This window comes from Gasterosteus aculeatus, chromosome 14, assembly GCF_964276395.1.
Source record: "Gasterosteus aculeatus chromosome 14, fGasAcu3.hap1.1, whole genome shotgun sequence".
Classification (NCBI taxonomy): Eukaryota; Metazoa; Chordata; class Actinopteri; order Perciformes; family Gasterosteidae; genus Gasterosteus; species Gasterosteus aculeatus.
This window is the reverse complement of record NC_135702.1, coordinates 4,108,807-4,131,572: the sequence shown is the minus strand read 5'-3', so window position 1 is coordinate 4,131,572 and position 22,766 is coordinate 4,108,807. Positions and strand designations below refer to the sequence as shown.

At 47.1% G+C, this 22,766-nt stretch overlaps 1 protein-coding gene across 3 annotated transcripts in view; it reads left to right on the top strand.

Moving 5' to 3' along the window:
- Window positions 1-22,766, top strand: part of ntng2b (netrin g2b) — a 46,846-nt gene that overhangs the window by 9,615 nt on the left and 14,465 nt on the right. For all 3 annotated transcript variants that reach the window (XM_040197578.2, XM_078087956.1, XM_078087955.1), the window contains exons 3-5: window positions 1,922-2,565; window positions 17,268-17,440; window positions 19,009-19,038. In XM_040197578.2, coding sequence (XP_040053512.2) covers window positions 1,922-2,565; window positions 17,268-17,440; window positions 19,009-19,038 — 847 coding nt within the window. The remainder of the gene's footprint in view (window positions 1-1,921; window positions 2,566-17,267; window positions 17,441-19,008; window positions 19,039-22,766) is intronic.

Here is a 22,766-nt window from a genome sequence, read left to right as displayed (position 1 = left end):
CCCGGTATTTTCCCAATAACTGAGCGTGTTCCTTGAGTTTAATGTTTGAGAAATCTACACAGTTAAAGATTAATCAACTGCATTATCATCAGAGTCTGCATTGATCTCCAACTGCTAAACATCAAACGTGGGAACTAAGAGAAGGATAAAAGTGACTGTGCACTTTTAAAATAAAATCTTTTAATGAAACTAAGATCATTAAAATGCAGTTAAATTCCGGAGAGCTCCTCAGAGAGCTCTTTTAAACCGGTTAGCGTATCTAAATGGCTCTAAAGTGGAGACACTTTTGATTAGAAAATATAATTGGCCATGTTGAATAAGATGTTGCTTTTTTTCTATCTATAAATCTCTGATAATATTAGAAAGAAGGAGGAAGTGCATTGTTTAAGAAAGGTCTTTTTTTACAGTTACAGTTTTGGGCATTCTTGTGTTTAACTCTTAAAAGTTTAATAAATAAAGACAAAGTCAGTGATATATTAAACAGGATGTGTTTCATGTTGAAGTAAAAAATAATTTTCAGAATTTCAAGATGAGCCGCTCACAATCTTTACCAGTACAATTAGAAGCAGGAATAAAACTAAAATAAATAATAAAAGGAACAAAACAGAGAAGAAAGGGGTGGAAGAAAAAAGGATATTTTTAGATATCCTCTGGTCTCCATCAAGATTTGACTGCAGTCAAATTTAGAAATACTGTTCGATTCCCAATAAATAAAAGAAGAAGGATGACATCAGCTATGAAATATAACCGGTGTAGAAAACAGCAGAGGGGAAACTTCACGGGGCAGCTAATTCTTAACCCACATAAAACATATATTATGTATAACGCACATATTTTCTGTAAATCAGTCAGTCTAACTGTGTCATGGTTTTCAGGGTGAAAGAGGGAAAGAATATGAAATACACCCGTGTGTTATAAAGTGAATAGTTGAACAATTAACACAAAGATGGTGATGCCTTTGAAGCAATGAGTGACAGGTTACATATCTGAGCAAAATAATAACTCCTTATTAGTGTAATTAGTACATCCTGGGGCAGGATACGCCTTCTGAATGAGATACAATCCAAACAGCGTCTGGGCCTTTTTTTATTCACAAATTAACCACCAGGAGAGATGACTGAGGATCTCTGGGATTTCTTTGTGCAAATATTTAACTTCTGTGGTGGATATCAGACAACTGGCTTACAACTGTAAGATACATCAGTTTTAGTGATTTATGGAGTGAGGGGAAACATCTGAGAGGAAGGATTTGAAATTTCACAAAGTTTGTTGACGACTGTGAATAAAGGTCACGGGTCCTAGACATGTTTTGGAACATGGAAATGTGCTAATCTGAATAAGCCGCTAATCAAATTAGTCCCGAGATCTCCTCACAGAGATCGAAAGGGAATTCTCCTCGTGCGTGAGAAGCAGGAAACAACCCCGTTGACTTCTGAGTTCTGAGGAGGGGCTTAAAAGTCTTGGCATCGCTAGAAGGGGAGGATCAATTCTCCGGAGTTAAAAGTGCAGCAGCACGATCCTCTCGACCTTCACACTTCCTGTTGTGGTGTTTACCAAGTCCACTTTTAAGCTCCTCCCTCCCTCGCTGCCCCGGCGGGGAGTCGCAGGCTGAGATGCACGCCATCCTCTGTGAGAACAACATCAACACGTTTGTGACGTTTTTACATCGGTACTCATGTTTGCTCATGGCTCAGGAGAAGGGGAACGCCTGCACTTTATCTGGAAAAGTGGGAGGGGGAATTGTAACATATATAATAACCTCATCTATCCTAATCGAGTCGGTGACGCCGTCTGACAATACAGTACTTCCTGCTACAATGATACGCTATTCAATACAATACTTCCTGCTACAATGATACGCTATTACATTGATCTGCAAACCTTTGCTGATGTAAAACTGCTCTGTCTTCATCTCCTTCAGGAGAACCCATACCTCTGCAGTGATGAGTGTGATGCCTCCAACCCGGACCTGGCCCACCCTCCTCAGCTGATGCAGGACAAGGAACGCAACGGCCTGCTCACCTACTGGCAGACGGTCACATGGAGACGGCACCCGGAGCCCCTGCTGGCCAACATCTCCATGGCCTGGAACAAGAGCCTGGAGCTCACGGACGACGTCCAGATCACCTTCGAGTACGGCCGTCCTTCCATCATGGTGCTGGATAAGTCCATGGACCACGGGCGCTCGTGGCAGCCCTACCAGTTCTACGCGGACGACTGCATGGACGCCTTCAACATGCCACCCAAGCGCGTGCGCGACCTCTCGCCCGCCAACATCACGCGGGTCATCTGCACCGAGCAGTACTCGCGCTGGGTGGGCTCCAAGAACGACAAGAACGTGAAGTTCGAGGTGCGGGCGCGCTTTTCCGTGTTCGCAGGGGCGCGGCTGCAGAAGATGGACGACCTGTACACTCGCATGGAAAGTATGAAGGGCTTGAGGGACTTCTTCACCTTCACCAACCTGAGGATGAGGCTTCTCAGGCCCGCCCTCGGAGGCACCTACGTCCAGAGGGACAACCTGCTCAAGTACTTCTACGCCATCTCCAACATCGAGGTACCAGCCAGGTGAGGGTCAAAGGTGTCTTGATGAGGGATGCATTCTTGCTTACATTTTCATACGGCTATTACCAGGAATGTTCCATATGAGGGCTGTATTGTACCTGGAAAAGGAGATTTTGCTGCGTGTCGTCCACATCTCCCCTAGAGGCCCGTTTACACTGAAACGTGTTGGGCAATTTAAGACAAAAGGTGACTCTGGAGAGCAGGAACACGGTGAAATCTAGATCATATACTTGTTCCCGTTTACATCGCAGAGAGAGTCTTCCAACGACGCATTTGTCTCCAGTAGTTGGTCAGATTCAGTCCGACGCAGATTGTGACCAAAATCTTATTGGACCCATCTCGCACAGTGTGACACACACACACACACACACACACAAAGAGCCAGCAAAGTAAAACGCTGCCCACCTTGAGGCTTAGTCTGGTCCATAAGCTAAAGCGATTTCACGGGGACGTTTTCTCCGGCAAGAAGTAGATTCAATGAAAAGTCTTCATGGTTTAAAGCTCTCAATTTTTTAGAGCTCTGAGGGCGACTAAAGGGATTTCTGCTGCTGCGACGGACGTGCGCGGCCGCTCTGTGGCGGCAGCACACGTCTCGGGCTGGATATCTGGAAACCGACAACGGACACAATCCCACAGCTGGCGTCGGCCTGTCGCCGGCCCGAGAGGACGGTGATTAACGACAGACACGCATGGCCTCGGTGGTCCAAACGTAAACCCGCCGTCCGCGTTCTGCCAGCGGAGCCGGGGAACCCTTACGCGGCAACTTTGTGACAGTGAAGGATGCTCGAGAGGCGCCGCTTAGCATCAACCAGCCATCTCTCGTACCTTTAAGAATTACCATTCCAATCAATACGGGAGGCTGACATTTGAATGGTATTTAACAGCCGTGTTGGGATGACCTGGCGTGTGTGTGTGTGTGTGTGTGTGTGTGTGTGAGATAGGGATGGCGGGTTAGAAAGGGGAAAGCGAGAATGAGGGACTTTCTGAAGGGCCGTTGACAGATGTGGGCGTCTTGTTGTGTCTCGTCTACGTGGAGTCACGGCACGGGGCTGTTTGATGAAGTTCTGAGTGGATGCTGACACAGCAAACACGCGCACACGCACACACACACACACACACACACACACACACAAACTGCCCTCTGGCATTGTGAAAAGGGCCTGCAGGTATTGATCACAGCCACTTTTCAAGCTCAGCACAGAATCAGATAGAGAGGGAGAGCACAGCCCAACACCCCAGGGGGGGCGCGGCGGGGGGGTCAGGGGGGGGGGGTCGGGGTGAAACAGTCCATCGCCATGCCGCAACCAGCACAAACATGTGCGCTTATTTCGTTATTTAGTTCTCCACGTCTAATAATTCATCACCCGTCTCCCGATTCCCTGCTGTGCCGCTTTGCTTGAAACGCGCCGCCGCTGTTGAGCTCCCCGAAAAAAAATATTCCTCATATTTACACATTTCTGGGTGGCGGCTTGGAGACGGTGGAAAACGGAGGAACCAAATTTAGCTCCCGTTGAGATGACTGAGCGCAGTCCGTCCCCCCCCCGCCCCTCCCCCGGCCACCCACACCTCCCGTAACATAATCACTAATCAATAAGTTATTCTGGGCAGCCAGCAGGAGTATTAGGTGATGGTGGTGGGGGGTCTTCAACAGTACAGTACAATCAAGAGTGTCCGATGGTTACGGCTGGGAAATTGATTTTGGGGGAGCAAGACGATTAGTCAATGTTCCCCCGGACAAAAGGCTAAGCTATTTCATCTCATCTCATCTGGCCTTAGTAACATATTGGGATTTCCAATGCTTAAAATTTGAATAATGAATATTTCACTCGGCTGGTGCTCCGGCGGGGACGGCACGCCGAAATGGGTTTTATATGATCAAGACCGAATGGCAGTGTACCGCAGGTCGCCGCGGTAATGAGATACGCCGGTGTTGTCGATGGAGGGGGGGGTTGTAGTCGCTTCCTGGACGTATCGCGCGGCTGAACCCAGGTGAAAGCGATTATTATTTAGTTAACTCGTCTTAATGACCCTGCGTTGGGCCCGGACAGAGAAAGCTAAAATAATAAATGGAAAAAAAAACTTTCTCTCATCAACCGGTGTCACACACGTTCCTCTTTAATCTGACGCGGCGTTTTCTCAGAGGGACTCGCTGATCTCTAAAGGGCTGCCGCAGGTATGGGCTGCTCAGGGTGCCAAATAGTGCTGCTTTATCAATAAAACCGTAACCCGATAGGCCATTAACTGCAAAACGCAGGGAAGCTCAGTTTGATAGGAGGCAGGTTGTAAATTTAGATATGTGGACGCAACGAAAACGCAGGTTGCGAGAGGGCATTTAGGGTACAGAGGGCGGCCAAGGGTGGATGAGAGAAGGTCAAACCGAGGGAAACGAGTCAAAGTCAAATTAGATGGTCGATAGAATAATATAATACCATTCAGCATCCCCTGCTTGGTCCAAAGTGTAATGAGCTACCGGACTGACTAGGATATCACCTCCAAGTTCAGGCGTGTGTGGTTTTGAAAGCCTCTTGAGCTTCATGCTCATTTCACCGGCTATATTCAAGCCTTATGGGCGGCCATTTCCGTCTCACGGACAGATGGGCCATGGGAACGCCATCTCGCCGACAATCAAAGATAGAGTAGCAAAGCCTCAACTCCATCATCATTTACATCAGTGAAATCCTATTTCCACCAGGAAGCTTCACCCATAAGCAGAGCTCTCAAACCCCCCCCCTCTCATTCGTTGGACCTCGGCCTCTTCCATCCCGACTTCCCTCAGTCCCATCTGTCAGCCGCCCTGCTGGGCTGCAGAGTGGCTACAGGCCCGGCCCGTATAGTCTGCATCGTGGATTAGCAGCGGGGTCACGGATTGGGCCTTTTTAATGAAATAAGCAGTAGGCCGTACGGTGGGTCTTTATAATGGAATAAAGGAAAGTCTGTAAGCTCAGGAAGAGCCAACTAAGTGGATTAGGTCCAAGACGGGGGAGAAGGAGATGGAGCGAAGGGAAGCGGGGAAGACAAAGTCTGCGTCGGGTTTTTTCCCCCCTTCCGGCTGGTAATGGCTGCAGCATCATGCCGTCTTCTCCCAGACTTATAAATTAGATTTGATTGGCTGACAGAGGGAGAATGACAGTTAATAGAAACAAAGTATGCACAGCGTCTCTTACTCCCCCGACAGAGCGGCACATGTACATCGTAGTGCTTTGGCGGGTTGGCGACACCAATGACCATTTGCCAATTAGCATCCACATCAAGACAAATAATTGTTCACACAGAATTTAAAGTACGTTAGCTCTTTTTATTAGAAAGCCGACTACTAGCAATGGGGGGGGGGGCAATATTTTTCAAATATCAGTGTATGTGTTGATTTTTTGGAAAATGTGCTTTTCTTAATTGGCTTGAATTACTGAACAAGGTTAAAAGGAGGAAAGAAAATCTGTTTTCCAGCCAAGACACAGTTGGTCTTAAGATTTCTGAAGGTGTTCTTATTTGTTTACATCATGGCAGCCAGAAGTCCTTTGAAATTGAAACTGATTTATTTCCGCATTCAACAAAAATTATCCCAAAAACTAGGCTTACATGTGTGCAAAATATATCTAGAATTCTGACTATAAAATAAGCCTGAAAAATCTGATTTTGGAGGATATGATCTCAAAGTCACCAGAAGTCGAGAGATCAGAACACATTTACTCCTCAAATGACCACATGTGCTATATCTGGATACATTATGCGGGCGATGATGGCTGTGGCATTTAGACATGATATTAATAAAAGTTAGCATTATCTTGATTCTGCACCAGTCATATAATCGTGGAAATTTAAATGCGGTCTGGCCAATCCGTCCGATCGAAGGTGCTTTTACACTTTTTGTCACATTCGGATCTTCAGGTCACGATGTGACTGGATTAAAGGTAACTTATTTATTGACATTCATTCAAACTTGAACCGTAACCTACTAGGCAAATGGCTTGATGCGAATCAAAAACATAATAAATAATAAAAATAAATCTTGGTTTACAAGTTGATAAGAGGGAAAATCCTCCTACACACACACACACACACACACACACACACACACACACACACACACAGACAATCCTATGAATTGTCACCGCGATAAGCTTTTGAACGCATTAATCAGTCCCTCCAGCCGGACTTCAAGGACCTTAAACACACTTCCACCAACGCAGCCCCCGGCCCTGTTTTCAACTCTGTTTGAATCCCCACTGAGAGTTGCATTGTGGGTAATGTAGGTGTGGAATAGTCAGAGGACATATTTGATTCTGCTCCAACGATTTTCATGAAAACAGCTGATTGTGGGTCTTTCAATAAAGTTAAGGATGATGAAAAACAAAACAAACAAAACCAGACAAGTTGATGTATGAAAACTAAACAATGATTATATGCCAAAATGAAACAAATACAATTCAGATTGTAACAACAGCGTAGTCGTTTAAAAAGTTGCAAATGGGAAACCTTCAGCACTTTTGCAGTCTTGCTGCCTCCTGAAGGATGGACTAATTAGACCCCTTCAAATGGTTTATTGTGCTTACGCAAGCATTAATCTCTGCGGCCCGGAGACTTGTCCATCATCTCCACCGGAGGACAAGGCAGAACAGATGCCTCCGTCGTGGAGGCCTCCGGCCTTTCTGTGTGCCTGGTTATCCACGTGGGGTGACTTTGACTTTGGAGACCGCCACCACCACTATTTTCTTCTCTTTTTTTTTTTATCTCCAAAGTTTTTCTTTTGTGTCCTTCGCAGTGAAGGTGAGAGGATGGAAGGTGTAAGCCTGAATCAGGGGTAGAGGGAGAGGGGGGGGGGGGGTGGAGAAGGGAGGCAGATGATGGATTAACTCCTAGTTTCATGGGACTAGCCGGGGTGTGTGATTTTGTGATGAATGATGCGGGGTGTGATTCTCTGTAAATATTATTCTCACACCGCCACCACAGAGTGAAAGTCTCTGCGTTTTTTTTCCACCTTCGGTTGAAAACTTCCACCGTCTTTACTGTTTCAAGAGAAACCCGCTTTGCACTTGAATGCCGCCAGCTTCTCCCTCATGAATGAAATATACGCCGCACACTTGATGTGCGATGATGTGTGTGTGTGTGTCTGTCTGTTCTTGACGAAGACAGGAAACCTTCACGCGTGGTCCCTCCCACCCCGGGTTCAGGCTCCTCCCCCCGCGAGCTCCTCTTCCTCCGAGGCAGCCGGGGCTCAGAAACAGATCACTTTTTAAATCATTCATGAGCACTTCCCAGAAAAGAAAGGCATGCAGAAAGCTGCGGGAGCGCAATGAGGAATATGCCATTGTTCCTCTCATATGCCATGATTTATGACACAATGGTTGTAACTGGTTTCATAATCACAGTTTATTTCCCTTCAGAAGGGAAGGAAAGTTAAAGTCAGCAATTTTGCCTGTTTTCCTTTCATTCCCCTTCTTTTGTTTCACAGATGAATGTCTCTTTTTTTTTTCATCCCCTCGCCCTTCAATGTATTTCTCTTTTAGTCATCCCATGAATATGCTTTTAAACTCAAATACAATGAAGAATTCTCCCCACTGGCGCCCGCGCTGTGCCTCACCCAGCATCTGGTGAACGGGGGGGGGGGGGAATCTCTCGATACCACGAGTGTGCTTTAAAGCTGAAAAGCATGCTGGGAATTGCAAGTGGGGGAACATGAGGCAGAGGGAGGGTGCCCTTGGAAGGATGGTTTGTTCTCAGTCAGCCACATTAATTAGCATCGGATTATTACAGGCGCGGCGCGTCCGAGTCCTCAAACCGCCGCCTTCACGGCGAGCGCGAGCCGATGGGGCGCGGACGGGCGGCGCGGGGCGATGCCGGGGGCAGAAAACGGGCCCACGCGACGCGGCGGCGCGGGACACGCCGTGATCAGTCCCCTTTTTTTGGACGGCGGAGGCTTTAACTTCTACGGTCCCCCCCCCGTGAATTTAGAAATGTAGGCCTTCTCTTGCTTGTTCCACAGCTTTCGATGGTGTCACACGGTCTTCATCAGGAGGTGGAGCTCCGGTGGTAATGTAACTTCTCGTGAATGCTGTCGTGACAAAGTTGAGTCTTAATCTGCTAAAGAAGACGTTGGGTTAGAAGCTCTCAAAGAGCCACTGGGGCTTGTTGGCTACTGTTTCCAAGGTCAGGAATCAAATGTGAAGGTCATCCTATGATATGTGGAGGTTCCGTTAATCCACTTTCTGAATCTTGTCAATTAGTCACAATATACTCTTAATAAGTTGCTCAATTGCACTTAACCAATATGTAGTTAATGCTTCCACACTTAGTTATTCTTTTCGTGTTCGCTTCAGTAAAAAGGTCCAGTTTACTTAAATATATGCATTGTTTATGAACTGTGTACACCTATTTGTATTGCTGGATTAAACAACTAGTTGATGCATAGTATCAAATAAATAAATAAAAGTACAATTAGAAAAAAGACAGCTACAGTTTTGTAATCCAACGGATGATTTATTCACAATTGTTTTGAAATGAGGAAAAAATTAACAAATTAATAGATAATGAAAATAATCCGGTGTGGTCAGTTTGAGTCTCTACAAGTTACTCTTATTCATCTCACACAAAGTTACTCAAGTGAAGAGACAAAGATGGATACAGAGAGTTTGAATAAGAGGCATTGAGCACATTCACAAAAAAATAGTCCTTCAATAACTAAAAAACTGAGGTCAACCACTAAATGATGCAGAACACAGCTGGAATTCCTTTAAATAGAGGTGATGAAGAAAACTATCATAATTACTGCAAAAGCTCAGCAGGTTTCCTGCCACGGCTCAGAGCACAAGAAAACACTGTCCTCTCTGGGTTTTTACGCACAAAACAGCCCCGAGTTTCACCACTAATTGTCTTGCTAACTGCACTGGTGTGTGTTGACGCTCTCCATCCTCCCCTTCCTCTCCCGGCTCGCTCTTCCCCTCCTCTCCTCCGCTGCCCCGCGGCTCGGGCAACTCTCTCCCCTCTGTGACTAATGAGGTCCTTTCCGTCTCAAGGTTTTAGCGGGATAATTGCATTAACCCCCCCTCGTCCTCTGGCTGATCCCGGCACAGCTCGTCTTCCCCGGGCATCCTCACCTCCGCGCTCTCCCCGGGAACTAGACAGCGACGTGCACGCGGCTGCGCGGCGACGTGCAGCCCGGCGTTGTGTTCGCTCGGACGCGACCTTAAGTGTGTTTTTCGGGGACTTTTAGGACAAATTAAAACGAAAGGACAGGCACTTAGGGGGAAGAGAGAAGGTACGTTATTGTGCTTGTGTGGAAAACGCTGAAGGACCGGGGATTACGGGTTTGTGTGTGTTGTGTGTGCAACAACAACAACAACAACCACAACAACAACGTGCCTTCACACAAGTTCGTGTGGCGGGCATTCCGTCTGAGCGCGGAGCCCCTGAGAGCATTCCGAAGTTTTTCCTTCTCATGCACACACACTCCACAGACACAAAGATCCGTGTGGCCCCCCGCGGGTCCGAAGACTCTGCGGGGGGGGCTGCAAAAACAGGAAGAACTTCCCAGCGGCGCCGTGTCGTCCCGGGGTTTCTGTCCTATCATCACATTTTCAGTCCCCCCGTTCCCCCCCCCCCTCCTCCTCCCCGACTCCCTTTACTTCTTCTTCCTCCTCATCCATTTCTTAAATAAGACGGGGATGTGTAATAACGCCCCCCCTACCCCCCCCCCCCCCCCCCCAGGTGTTACTACTTTCTGTGGTGTTCATTAAAACACATTGAGCAGCAGTAAGGACTCTGCAGGGAGGTTACGCGCTAATATGCAGCGCCGTTGCGCGGTGATCTCAGGGCGATCCGGGCCGGGGGGGGGGGGGGGCGGGGGCGATCCCTCTTTAGTTGGGGAAAGGGGGGGTGGGGAACCTTAAGATGCAGCGACATGGCCGCTTCGGGAAGAGCGGCGTCAGCCATTCTGCATCATTCATGCTGCATCATGCTGCATGAATATTACAATGCCGTGCCGAGTCTCAAATACCACCCGGCGGGGGCCAAATGCCAGTAAAATATATATTGAGTGGTGGATGGATTAATCCAGTGGTCAGTGAGGGGGCAGGCATTCAGAGGTGATAACATTAGGTGTTTGTTATTTATAGGACGATACATGCTTTTAGTGTCATGCAGAGACAAGCAGAGAAAATGAGGTCAGGTGGCTGACGTGGGGATTTCACGCTGTATTTTATTTACGTTTGCACGCTTAAGCACAGGCTTTTTCCTGTTTGTTTGGTACGTTTGGTTTTCAGCCATTTCCATTTATTCGGGTGAAGACGATGAAATGCGACCCAGGAAGTTCAGTTTGAGAAACGGATCCACGAGATCGAGAGCTTACCAAACAGAAAAACATTGCAGCTTCAAATCCATGCAAAGTCATCGGCGCGGCGATCGTTTTAACTTTAGTTACGTAACGGCGCTGTAGCGGCGAGTTGAACAGGTTCAACATCTTTGCTGCACAACTTTGTGTTTTTGCCGCTGTGCGTTTCTCATTCAGAGCTAAAGTTGGTCTGAAAGTGTTCTTATATAAGTTTGTTCCATGTTACGTCACTTCTGAACACACACTACGAGTCAATGTGCTTCCAATAAAGGGAACGCGAATCCCAATCAATCAATCAATCAATTAAGTGAGCGAGAACGTTATTTACCAAAGGTCTCTTATCTGTTTAAAAGCCAGATATTAATTAACGCTTCAGTTTGAAAGGCCACCGGAAACGGTACATTTGGCATGTAACCCACGCGCAGACGCGCAGACCGTGTCTCCGACGTCCTCCGAGGTCCTGGGCCGGAGGACGGGATGTGCCCGGGCTCCATTATTTAGTCTTTTTGGTGCTGTGCACACGGCCCATACATCGGAGAGCAGGTAGCTCAAAGTGGGCCCGACTTAGTTTCCTGCTCTTTAGAAGACTCCAACCAACCAATCGCAGCCATGCTCCCAGGACTGTGCACGCACGCAATAGTCAGGAGCCGTCTACTGCGTAAATAATTGACTTGTACACACGGTCACGCACAATATCCCTCCCTCCCTCTATGCATCCCTCAATCTATTGCATCACAAACTAAAAGACTTAACAAACTGTGCCGTATATAATGAATCATCCCGCGTACACACCAGGGAGGTCACACGTCCCTGTACGCTGCAAAGGGGACACACACACACACACACACACACACAGGGTGTGGATTACAAAGACAATCAAGGTCATTCCAGCATTTTGAATAATTTAGGATGTATTTTCGCTGGACAATTTCACTCAGCTTTTTCCTTCAGAGGCCGAAAAAACATCCAGTGACCTTTCAACGTTCAACATATAGGAAGTGAGGGCGTGTGCTCTTGCGTGTGTGTTTTGTGGAGACTCAAAACACACACACACACACACACACTCACGGCCGCCTAAGATGCTGAACAGGAAACCAAAAAATGATAGAGGGAGATTTAACAACATAAGAGGAAATGTATCTCAGGCGTTATTAGATAATGACGGATGATGATAAAGTTCTGTTGTGGACGCATGAACAGAGAGTGAAGTTCCTGCTCACCTCATGATTGCAGGGGAGGTCAGATATAGATTACCTGAGGTGGGGGGGTGGGGGGTGGGTGAACGTCTGAAGAGACTCGCGCCGGTCTCCTGCTACGGGAGGCTGCACTCGAGGAAAATCGATCCTCCGCCTTGTGAGAAAGAAATTTATGAAGCTGGAACATAAACGCAGTCATGTCCAATTAGCCGCGGTGAATTTACGAGGCGAGGGAGGAAGTGGGAGGGGACGTGGCGATAAAGACCTCGGCTGAAGCCAATACGACGCGCCGCCGCTGATCAATGAGCCGAGCTTCGCGCAACATCTCCCCCCCCCAACCCTCACCCTCCTCCCGCCGCCCGCTTCACTCGGCCGGTTGCGGAGCTTCGGGAGACGCCATGTTGGAGGGGCTCGGCTCCCCTTCAGGCCGCCTTTTTCCAATCAGATTGGAATACATGGACATACTTAAATATCACCTCCTGGCATCGCTTAGTAAAAGTCACATCTTGGATTCGCCAACGGACGGATGTTTGGTTCCGCAAATGGAACTATGAACATCAACACATTTTTTTTTTTTAAAGATAACATTCAACAATCCATCAGAAAATAAGAACGATGTCCATTCCAGATCTCTTTCTACTCATTCTCCCCCCAAAGAACACAATCTAAATTATATATTTTTCTTTTCAAATAGGTAAAACCAAATGCTGAATAAGACATTTTTAGATGACCTAAATGGTTGAAAAATGTAAGACAAGAGCACATGGATACCTGCCAGCTGTCAATCACAAGGTAGCCACGCCCTAAAGCGTTCCCTGCTGTGTAGTCTATTTAAATAGTAATGTACTAAATGTGTGTGGGATTTTACTAGTGATTGAGACCATAAACTCATGTTTACTATGTTGAGTCCTTTTCTCAGAACACAGATTTACCGAGAGCACACGAGGAAAACTTTGCTTATGGACGTGTAAGTCTGCACGTACATCCTTCTGCACAGTGAAGGTCAAACATCCGAGTGAAGTCCCGATAAGAAAAACACATCTATGAGTGGAGGAAGATCTAAATGCTCAGTCCAACAAAAATCACACAGCACACACTTCAAAAAGCCTTCTAAGTGTAGAGCTGTTTCGTTGTATTCTCATTTCCTGCTTTTTTCCATTCATCGCCCCGCATTTGCTCACGGACCTCCGTGTCATTAGTCGCCCCCCCCCCCCCGGTTTACACGTTAAGCCGCGGACAAAAGCGCCGACACTCATCGCCCATTAGGCCTCTGCTACGGCTGTTGCAAATAGCGAGCGGGCCTTCCCAGTGACGGCTGATCGAACACAGAGCGGAGAAGGGGGAGAAGGAGGAGGAGAAAGGGTTGGAGGGGGGGGGGGGGCTGTCATCACAGGTTAGAGCACGTGGATGCGGACCCTCCTCCTCCGGGTCTCACCGCTGTGGTCGGGGAGGCCGGCGCCCTGTCAGGGCTTTGACTGCCCTTCTTCTGCCCCCCCCCCCATCCAGCATCGTCTCCCCCCCCCCCGACGTACACAACCCAATTTACTCGACGCGCTTCTCGCGCAGAAGATAGACAGACGGGCGGGGAAAGAATAAAAAAAAAAAACGATGAGGAAAGACACGAGGAGCGGAACGCCTACAATGGATGATGTTTTAGAGCGATAGTTTCGAACAATGTAAATAGTGGGAGGAGAGAAAACCGAATATAAGAAAGAGCGAGTGATCGCAGCGTCCCTGGAGAGATGTGGAGGAATCGACTCCAGTAAAGAGACAGATAAAGCCCCATTAACTGCTGCTTCCAGCTGCTTTCTCAGGCTCCGCCACCACACGGCTCCCCCTTGATGTTTGTTTATCTTTCTTATTATTTATTCTCCTAATTGCTGCGTCTGTGCCGTCTAAAACAGGCGGTCGGCGCGTCATTAAATACACAGGGCTGACATTACTTCACAGAGACAGACTGCCGGGAGGACGGACTGAGGAACGCGCAGACAAGCTGGCAACTGATCCGTCCATTAGATCATGCATACGCGTCGCTGGTTAACGTAGATGCAGATCATACAATGCACACGCACCGATTCTGTCTCCTGCTAAATAGGGCCGGCTGAAGGGTTCGGATGTTCCGGGGGGGAAAAACATGTTGGTAGTCTTATTATTTTTTCCGCTGGCAACGTTTTTCATCTTCGCACACCACATGGACGCCGCGGGGGGGGGTGGGGGGCGCCGAGGGGGGCGCAGTCCAGAGCACGTGGTTGGCTTTGGGTTTCAGAAAAGAAAACCTTTGATCGGGAAGGATAATGGTTTTGGTTTTAATGCACTGGGAAATGGACACATATCCAGTCTTGAGTCACGATTTCGGAAACACTAAACGGGGAGATCTCTCTCTCTCTTTGTCCTAAACGCAACCGCACAAATGCTTCTCATGCAGCAGAAAACTGTAACGCAAGAACAAGACGTAAGTGATCCGCAGTGGCTTTCAGTTCAACATTTTTAGAGATATTTTTCAGATTCCGTTCATAAAATAAAGCATTATTTTTTATTAACTTTTTTATCTTGGACCGCTGTAGTTGAAGAAAACACTCATAAAACTACAAATATTGACTCCCGTCCATCATAGTGGAATGACTCGTTACGAAATGAGCAGAAAGTAGTTACAATACAACACTCTTTTTGGAAATATATTGCAAGTATCTTATTTACTACGTAGTCAATATCAACATCAGTTTTCATCTTTGGTAAACGCCATCTAAGGATAACAGCTACTTAGCGTTTTAAGACAGAATGTCATTGCCAGTTTTGAAAGTTTATGGTCCTTTTGACCAAAGGGTCAAACATTTAAGCACAAAAACCACTTGTGTTGAGTCGGTTACTGATCATTAACAAACACGATCACTGTTGAAATAAATCAACATTGAATTCTGACGGAAACGGGAAACGAATGGCAGGAGGAGGCTTTGTTCTTTTTGGAGGCTTTGTTCCGTAAACCTAAATATGAGCCGTTTTAGCCCATTTGCTGAGAAAAAATTGATACGCTTATTTTTCTCAGGAAAAAAATAAAGTCTCTGACAGACTGATAAAGAGAGGAATTGATCCATAATAACACCAGCTAATTAAACTGTGTGGTTTCTAATGCAGACTGGAATACATTTGAATCACTTATTTCCTTCCGCTCCTGCCCCCCCCCCCCCCCCCCTCACCTTCTCCATTTCATCTCTCCTCTCTCTTTGTGGCTTGTGATGGATCCAGCCGTCCTCTCTTAACTTCTCGCACTTTGATGACTTTGCAGTGAAGGCAGACATCTTGCACATTAACATACGATCGTGCCCATGCATTATTTGTATGTGGGAGCAAAGAGGGAGGGATCGGGAGAAGAAAAAAAAAGTTTAAAAAAGTGTAGCCTGTCATCCGAAACAGAGCGAGCCAAAGGGAACGCGGCACTCGGAAAGTTGGAATGTGGCAACCGCTCATGCGGAAGGAGTGCAGGGCTGGGAGTGCTGCCGGTCTTCCTCGGCTGTGCCGCGTGAGAAGGAGGCAGGAAAGCAGGTCAAGGGGATGCAGAGGCCACAAAGTTTCAACCTTTTCGTTCGTGATGTGATGAAATAGCGGAGGATAAAGATTATGTCAGGTCCCCGGTGGCATTGCATGCAAGCTTCCCCCCCCCCCCCCTCTACATGGCGACTGTCGAGCTAACTGACAGGAGGGAAGGCCTCTCCGTGGGGCCCGCAGGAAAATCACTTTGTTCCCCAGTATCGATTCTTAAGCTGCAACTTCCAGATCCCGCAATCGGCGGCGGCGGCGCCTCCACTTTTAAGATGAGACAGATGAGATTTATCACCGGAGGTGCGGCAGATGAGAAGCGGTGATATGTTCGGCGCTGTCAGTCACCGAACCCAGACATTAGTCACAGCGCCTCTGCCCCTCAGATCTGCTGCCTGTCATCGCCGCTCCCGGTTAAATGCATCACAATCACGGGAGGCAGAAACGCACACACACACACACACACACACGCGCGCGCGCGCACACACAAGCGCACACCTGTCCCGTTTCACACACACTCGCTCGCTCACTATTTCCTCCATGAAAAAAAGATGTTTCAATTTCCCTCCTCGCTAAGTGGACAGCTTGTGTCCTTCAGAAGGCATGGAGGAAACAAGGCCTCGTCCGCGGATGGATTTTCTTCTGGCGCGTCCTGTCAGCTCGCCCAGGTGATCAGAGAGAATCCTGGGTAATTTATAGCACTGCGGGCAACAATGTGAGACGGACCGCCATGATCGACCGCTTCCATTTCTTCGCTGGCAAAGTTTACTGGGCCTTTTTGTAAGTTTCCGCCATCGTTATTCTGTATGTAAAGTTGGTAGGCCGACAGCATAAACCCCCCCCTTTAAAAAAAAAAAAAAGCTGATGAGAAAACGCAGATTAGTGTGAGGAAGGAAGATTGAAGCAGTCATCCTGCCAGAATACAGGGGCCATTCTTTGAATATTTGATGCAGACGGATAGCTGTTCACTCCTGTGGAACAAACTGGATTGGAGTCCAGTCGCTCATCTGGAAAAGGCTGTAATTTGAAGTCGAAGCCGCCGAATGTCCTTAAGATCCTCATTTCCTTCCCTGCCGAGCTTCCGCCTCTGGATCAGCCCACCTGGGCCCTGCCCTCTGCGGAGGTCGCCGCCGTGCACACGTTAGTTACGTTCACACGTGCACACTCAGATGTTTTAATTTTACGGACAGTCATGGCGAACAACCATTTGCTCAGAAACGGTCGTCTTTTTGCATTCAACTTTTTAAAAGTGTATTATTTTCTTTTCTTAACATCCTGCTCCCCGTTTCCCTTTTTGATGCTTCACCGTACAGTACACACACACACACACACACACACACACACACACACACACGTGTCTTTTTAACGCTCTGTCAGGTGCGCTGTGTCATTTACCGTGTCTGCTCAGTGAACAAACTATGTATAACCGTACTTAATCCTATGATCTTAATCTCGTTATGTAATTCACCAACAATAGACTCCCTTCCCACTTCTGCATAAGACCCGTGTCACAATATTCCACTTGTGTTTTCTGTCTCCTTGGTTTAAAAATACTCTAGTTTTAATTAGACAACCAGCGTGTGATTACAACTTTCCGCCGGTGTCATCTCATTTGTGCGCGTACTCTCCTCTGCTCTCTTTTTTTTAAAAAGGTGCAAGTGTAACCTCCATGCCGCCCAGTGCCTGCTGCAGGACGGGAACCTCCAGTGCCAGTGTGAACACAACACCACGGGCCAGGACTGCCAGCGCTGCAAGAAGGGCTTCAAAGCCAAGTCCTGGAAGGCCGGCTCCTACCTGCCGTCGCCCAACGGAACCCCCAACTCCTGTACGTCTGGCGATCGGCGCGGTTAGACACAGTTCTGTTGACTCTTGCCTTCCGTTTGGGTGTTTGTCAGCCCACCTTACAAATATATAAATATATATAGAATGCTGATTTAATTATTGTTAACTCAAAGACTGGAAACACAGGGAAGAAGCGTGAATCTGTCTAGCGAGCACCTCTGAAGCTCATCAAGTGACACATCATATTTCATTGAAAAAGTCGAGCACATAACCTTGTGTAAAACGTGAATTGTTTTCTTTACACCTTTTGAACAGATAATAAAAATTCACTTTATGAGCTATGGAGAAAAGCTTGGTTCGCTAGTGGCCATGTTTACAGCAGAGCCGTTTTGTGTCGCCTTTATGCTCCACTGGTTATTGCTGGTAGTTTAGCTCTGCTAATGCCTTTGCTTATGCTGGGGCCGATGCTAGCTTTGTGTCCCATTAGGTTGATAGTAGGTCAGTAATACCGAAAAGGGAATGAATTGTACTTAGATTATTACAATGGAAAATCTTTTTGATGTATTACTTTACTCACATTTTTGCCACTGCATTGCTTCCATTGCACAGGAAGCGATGCATTTCCTTTTTTCTAATCAGAGTTGATGGATCATAAGATATGTTTCAAAGTAAATATACACGCGGTGAATTTGCACATACTTGATTGATGGATTTATGGTTTTCGTCATTACTGAGGTCCTCATTGAGAGAGGCGGGATCACGGGTACGAGTAGGAGAGAAGTCGATGGAGAGACCGAGTTGTCGTCTCCTCGATGCAGAGAAAAGATCAGAGCCGCGTGACGACGTGGGAGTGCGTAGGGGGGGAAATCTTCTTGGAGAGTGAGGCAGGCGACAGTAGCTAGCTGTGATAAAATAATAATCTAGGACAGCCCCTCCCTAGTTTCCTCCTTTCAAACAAATAGCCACAGTCGCATGTAAAGAGAAACACAGGCAGATGCAGTCACGTACACCTGTACCTGCACACACACGCGCACACACACACGCGCACACACACACACACATGCACACACACCAAAGAATGGCTCTATTTGTCAACCTTTCTCACGCTGTTGCTTCCAAACCTGTTCTAATGCTGACACACAACTTCGGAGCCCGTCATCATCCTTTTACGCTCCCAAATCCCATTAGTGGGATTTAAAAATTAAAACTTGCTCGGTTGAAATCGTTCACAAAATGGCCACGGCTCACGAAATAGTTTGGTCTCCACGGACTGCATTATGCATGGCGAGCTAACCCAACTATAAATACAATCTCCGTGAGCGCGCAGGGAAAGGCATAACGTTTTGATCCGAGCGTTGCAAAGTGCCACGGCTCTCGTAAAACATCCATATATGATGATGAGGTCGCAATGGGAGGAGTAACGGGGGGAAATTAGGGAGGCCCGATTCATTTACTCCAGGACATTGAGAGGTGGTCTAAAGCAAACGGTTATTTTGCAGAGCAGCTCTTAAGCTCTCTGCGCCACCCGAGCCTGATGAACGAGGCACATTCGAGTCTTTAGGCAAATTGAATACATAAATAAACAAGTCCTCTCTTCTTATTCTCTTTCAGGTACAATCGCTGGTTCTCCCTCCGGTACTAGTAAGTAATAATGCAAAGCAGAGGAGGTGGAAGTCCTCCCCCCCTCCCCCCACCCCCCTCCCCGCCTCTCTCTCTTGCTCTCTCTCCCTCCCCATCCATTGTCTCGCCCCCCCCCCCTTTTTCGTTGCATTGCTTTTTGGAAATGTAAGTTGTAACGCCGTGCCTGGGCTTTCTGCACGGCTCCTGCACCTCCTCTCACTGTGCTGTATTTTCGGGGCCCCGCGTGCTTCATTATTAATAGGCCTCTGTCGCCGCGTCCTTTCATCACAGCGCATCACACTAACCTGCGCGCCAGGAATTCCTCCACAGTTCTGCTTTTCTCATTTGGACTAAAGACGCTGCAGCGGATGGATTGTAGAGGGGAGGGATGGATGGAGCGAAGAAGGGAGGAAAAGGCAGACGAGGAGGATGTGGGCATGCAGTGTTGTAATGCAGTCTGATTCTGGGTGAGGAGCTCCAGGAGGCAGGAATAAAAGGGAATTTGATTAGGGATTCTCTCTTTGGAGAGGCGCTCAGCCTCCGAGCTGTTAGACAGAAACGATCGGCAAAGTGGCAACATCAACCCTGACAGCACTGGGCTGTTCTCCACATGGCCGGACAGTAAAAGGCTGCTGCACGGGCAGACCGAGCAATTGGGCCGCGCTGCAAAAGGTCTGCTTTTAAAAAGGTTTGCCTTCACAATTAGATAACAAAATAACGGGTATGATTTATCAAAGAGACGAAGGACGCTCGCTAATGGGCTGATAATGAGTTTAGTGGTTGAGTTTCAGGTTCCCGCTGGTTCGGTGTCTGTTTGTCATTTCACATTTTGACCTCTGTTGCTGAACATTTGCTGCCGCTGAAGGTGAGTTTGACACGCCAGTGAAGCCAAAGGTCACTCAAACAGTGTCACAATTGTGTCTCAGAAGCTGAACTGTCCCCGGCTATTACCCATGAGGCCTTTGGAGCCCCTCGGGAAGGTGCGGAAACGTATCAGCCGTAGCTACTCTTTACTTTGTAGATGGACTCGCGCCACACCGCAGAAAGCTCCTCTGTCCACAGCGGAGTCTTATTTTGTTGGGACAATTGAAGACGTCTGCCATTACAGCGGCCGCATGTCAATGAAAGCCAACGGGTTTCATGGAATCTCCAGAAATGAGCTCCATTTTCCGCCTATTCTGTCTGCCGCTAAGATTTTCACACGTCTTTAACGAACAGTTTGACGATGGAGGAAATTCCTTTGCCTGCTTCACAGCTGAGAGTTTGATGAGCAGATCGATACCACTCTCCTGTCGGTCGGCCCATTATGAAGCTCCAGCCAGCGGCTGTGAAGCTTAGCACAGAAACTAGAAACGTCTTATTTGAAAGCAGCTCCAATCTTCACTGCCACATTTACCTCAAAGCTCATTTCAGGTCATTATTTTTATAGTAAACAGATTGAAATAAACTGGAATGACAGGAATTTTTCTCTTGTTATCTTGAAAAAAAAAAGACCGAAAGATTATTTGGTAAATTTATGCTTAATATATAATAGTAATGGTTTCTTTAAATGGACCATAATTTAACAAAGAAACCACCCTGGTGACAAAACTGACTTGTGCTGTATTTTTACTGAGTTTCACTTGAAAAGTCAAATGGTGCTGCGGCTGTATGTTGAATTACTGGTCACTTTTGACAAAGCTAATTGGTGTGTGGTTGTGCATATAGACAAGCAGCATTTCCATACATATACACCTAATTTACGCTACAACCAACTGTAAGACTTAAGCAGGCTATTTCCCAGGTCGCCTACATCTCTGACGCTAACGACAGACTGGTCTCGGGCGCGTGGGCGTCAAACTGTAAGGACATTTAGACTTTATTTGTTCTGACTGACTGATTTCAAGCAGCCCGAGATGGACGTGAACAGACTCTGTCAGCCGCTCGAACGTACAGTAAAGTGGACCTCGACGCCCGGCTCGCCCTCGTCATGCTAAATTTAAACCTGCCATCTTGGTCGGCAGCGGGCCCCTCATGTTCCACCGGGACAGCACTCAGGGACGTGGGAGGAGCTGGGACTCCGCCACTGCTGTGATGTCCTCAGACGTTCTCCTGAAGGAAAATCCATTAGGAGCGTTTGTTGAACAGCACAGCGCTTTTGTTGCTCGGCTTAAAAATAGGTGAAGAAGTCAAAGAAAGCACTGATTCTCTTTGTTTTGGAGGCTTTGACTGTGAAGGACACGCAACGACACACGTAGACCTTTTTTTGGAACATTTACAGTCATAGTTCTTTCTTCTTTGAACTATATTTTACCTTCATCACAAGGCTGCGGTTAAGAAGTATAATCATTGTCAAATAATTTACAGATTCGGCAAAAATAGTGAAACACTTTTTCATCAACCATCATAGAAAACTAAGAAAACCCGGAAAATGACATCTCAGGAACTGAAACCAGTGGGTGTCTGCTATTTCTGCAACTATGTATAATTCATTTTCTGATTCATTATTGATCAAACAAACATTGCATCTTTAATCCGTCTAAATAATTGTCATTTCTTTGACAAAACTATTAACGACATTTCATTTAAAAAAATCACTTCCTTCTAAATTAGGAATGCACTGAACATATTTAATGAATCAACATAATTTCCCAAACTCTTAAATAATCAGTTGTACTTGTAAGGAAGATCCTGCCACTGTGGGCGTATTCCAGCCTTTTTGTTATCCCAGGTTTATAAAAGTGCATTTGGCTTAAACCTTACCCTTGTGTGAGCAAAGCCTTTTTATCTGTGTGTGTGTCTTTGTGTGAGTGTGTTTGTGTGCGTGTGGAGTTCTGGCGGCCATGTGGTGCAGTTCAGTGAGAGCCATAAATCATCTTCACCCCCCCCTTCTCCTCACGGGGAGCTGAGATCTTAGGTTATATTCTCACGGCGCCGACGCCGCTACTGTTTGTACATGCGCACACAGAAACACAAATATAGACAAAAGGTTTCCCGCTATTGTGAGGTTGAAGGTCCTGGAACGTTAAGAACTATAATCATACAACATCAGTCATCTTGAATAATATCATCCGTAATGTTGTAATCTTTTCCGGCTCTAAACTGCATTTAAAACATGCATTCGGAGCTCATGTTATTTTAAAATATTACTAACAGCAATATGTGTCGAGAAAACGTTTGACTTTATGTGAACTATGAAAGTTTTAAAGCGGCCGGCGAGTTCGATTTCTAAACTTTCCCCCGCATAAAAGTTGGTTATATAAATCGTATTTTCAGTATTATTACTTTTCCCAGGAATTTGGAAATGCAAATCCGAGCTTAGGTGTGTACTGTGGGATTTTACAGTCAGGTCAATAATACGGTTTTGACTGCAGTCTTTGCTGCCGGAGCAAACGCATCCTTGTGCAGATGACAGCGGGACTTATGGGTAGGACGGCACGTCATAGTCGCTGCCCCCCTTTGTCGTGTCCCAGTTAAGCCACTGAGCGTGCACGGACGAGGATTAGCGACCTATTGGCAAGAGACTCTGATCCACAGAGGCGGCAGCCCATTGGTCGGCAGGCAGATGGGGCGTTTGGGGGAGGGGGAGGGGCGGACAAACCAAATCCTAAAACCCAGTCATACAGCCACCTATCCATCCGCCGTGACCCCACGCGACCTCGTCATCCCACAGCTGTAGAATGGATGGAGTAACATCTGCAAACTCACAGGCACTGGGGGGGGGGCGTCCGACACTCGATCAACCTCCATCCATCCTGACATGCTGTGGA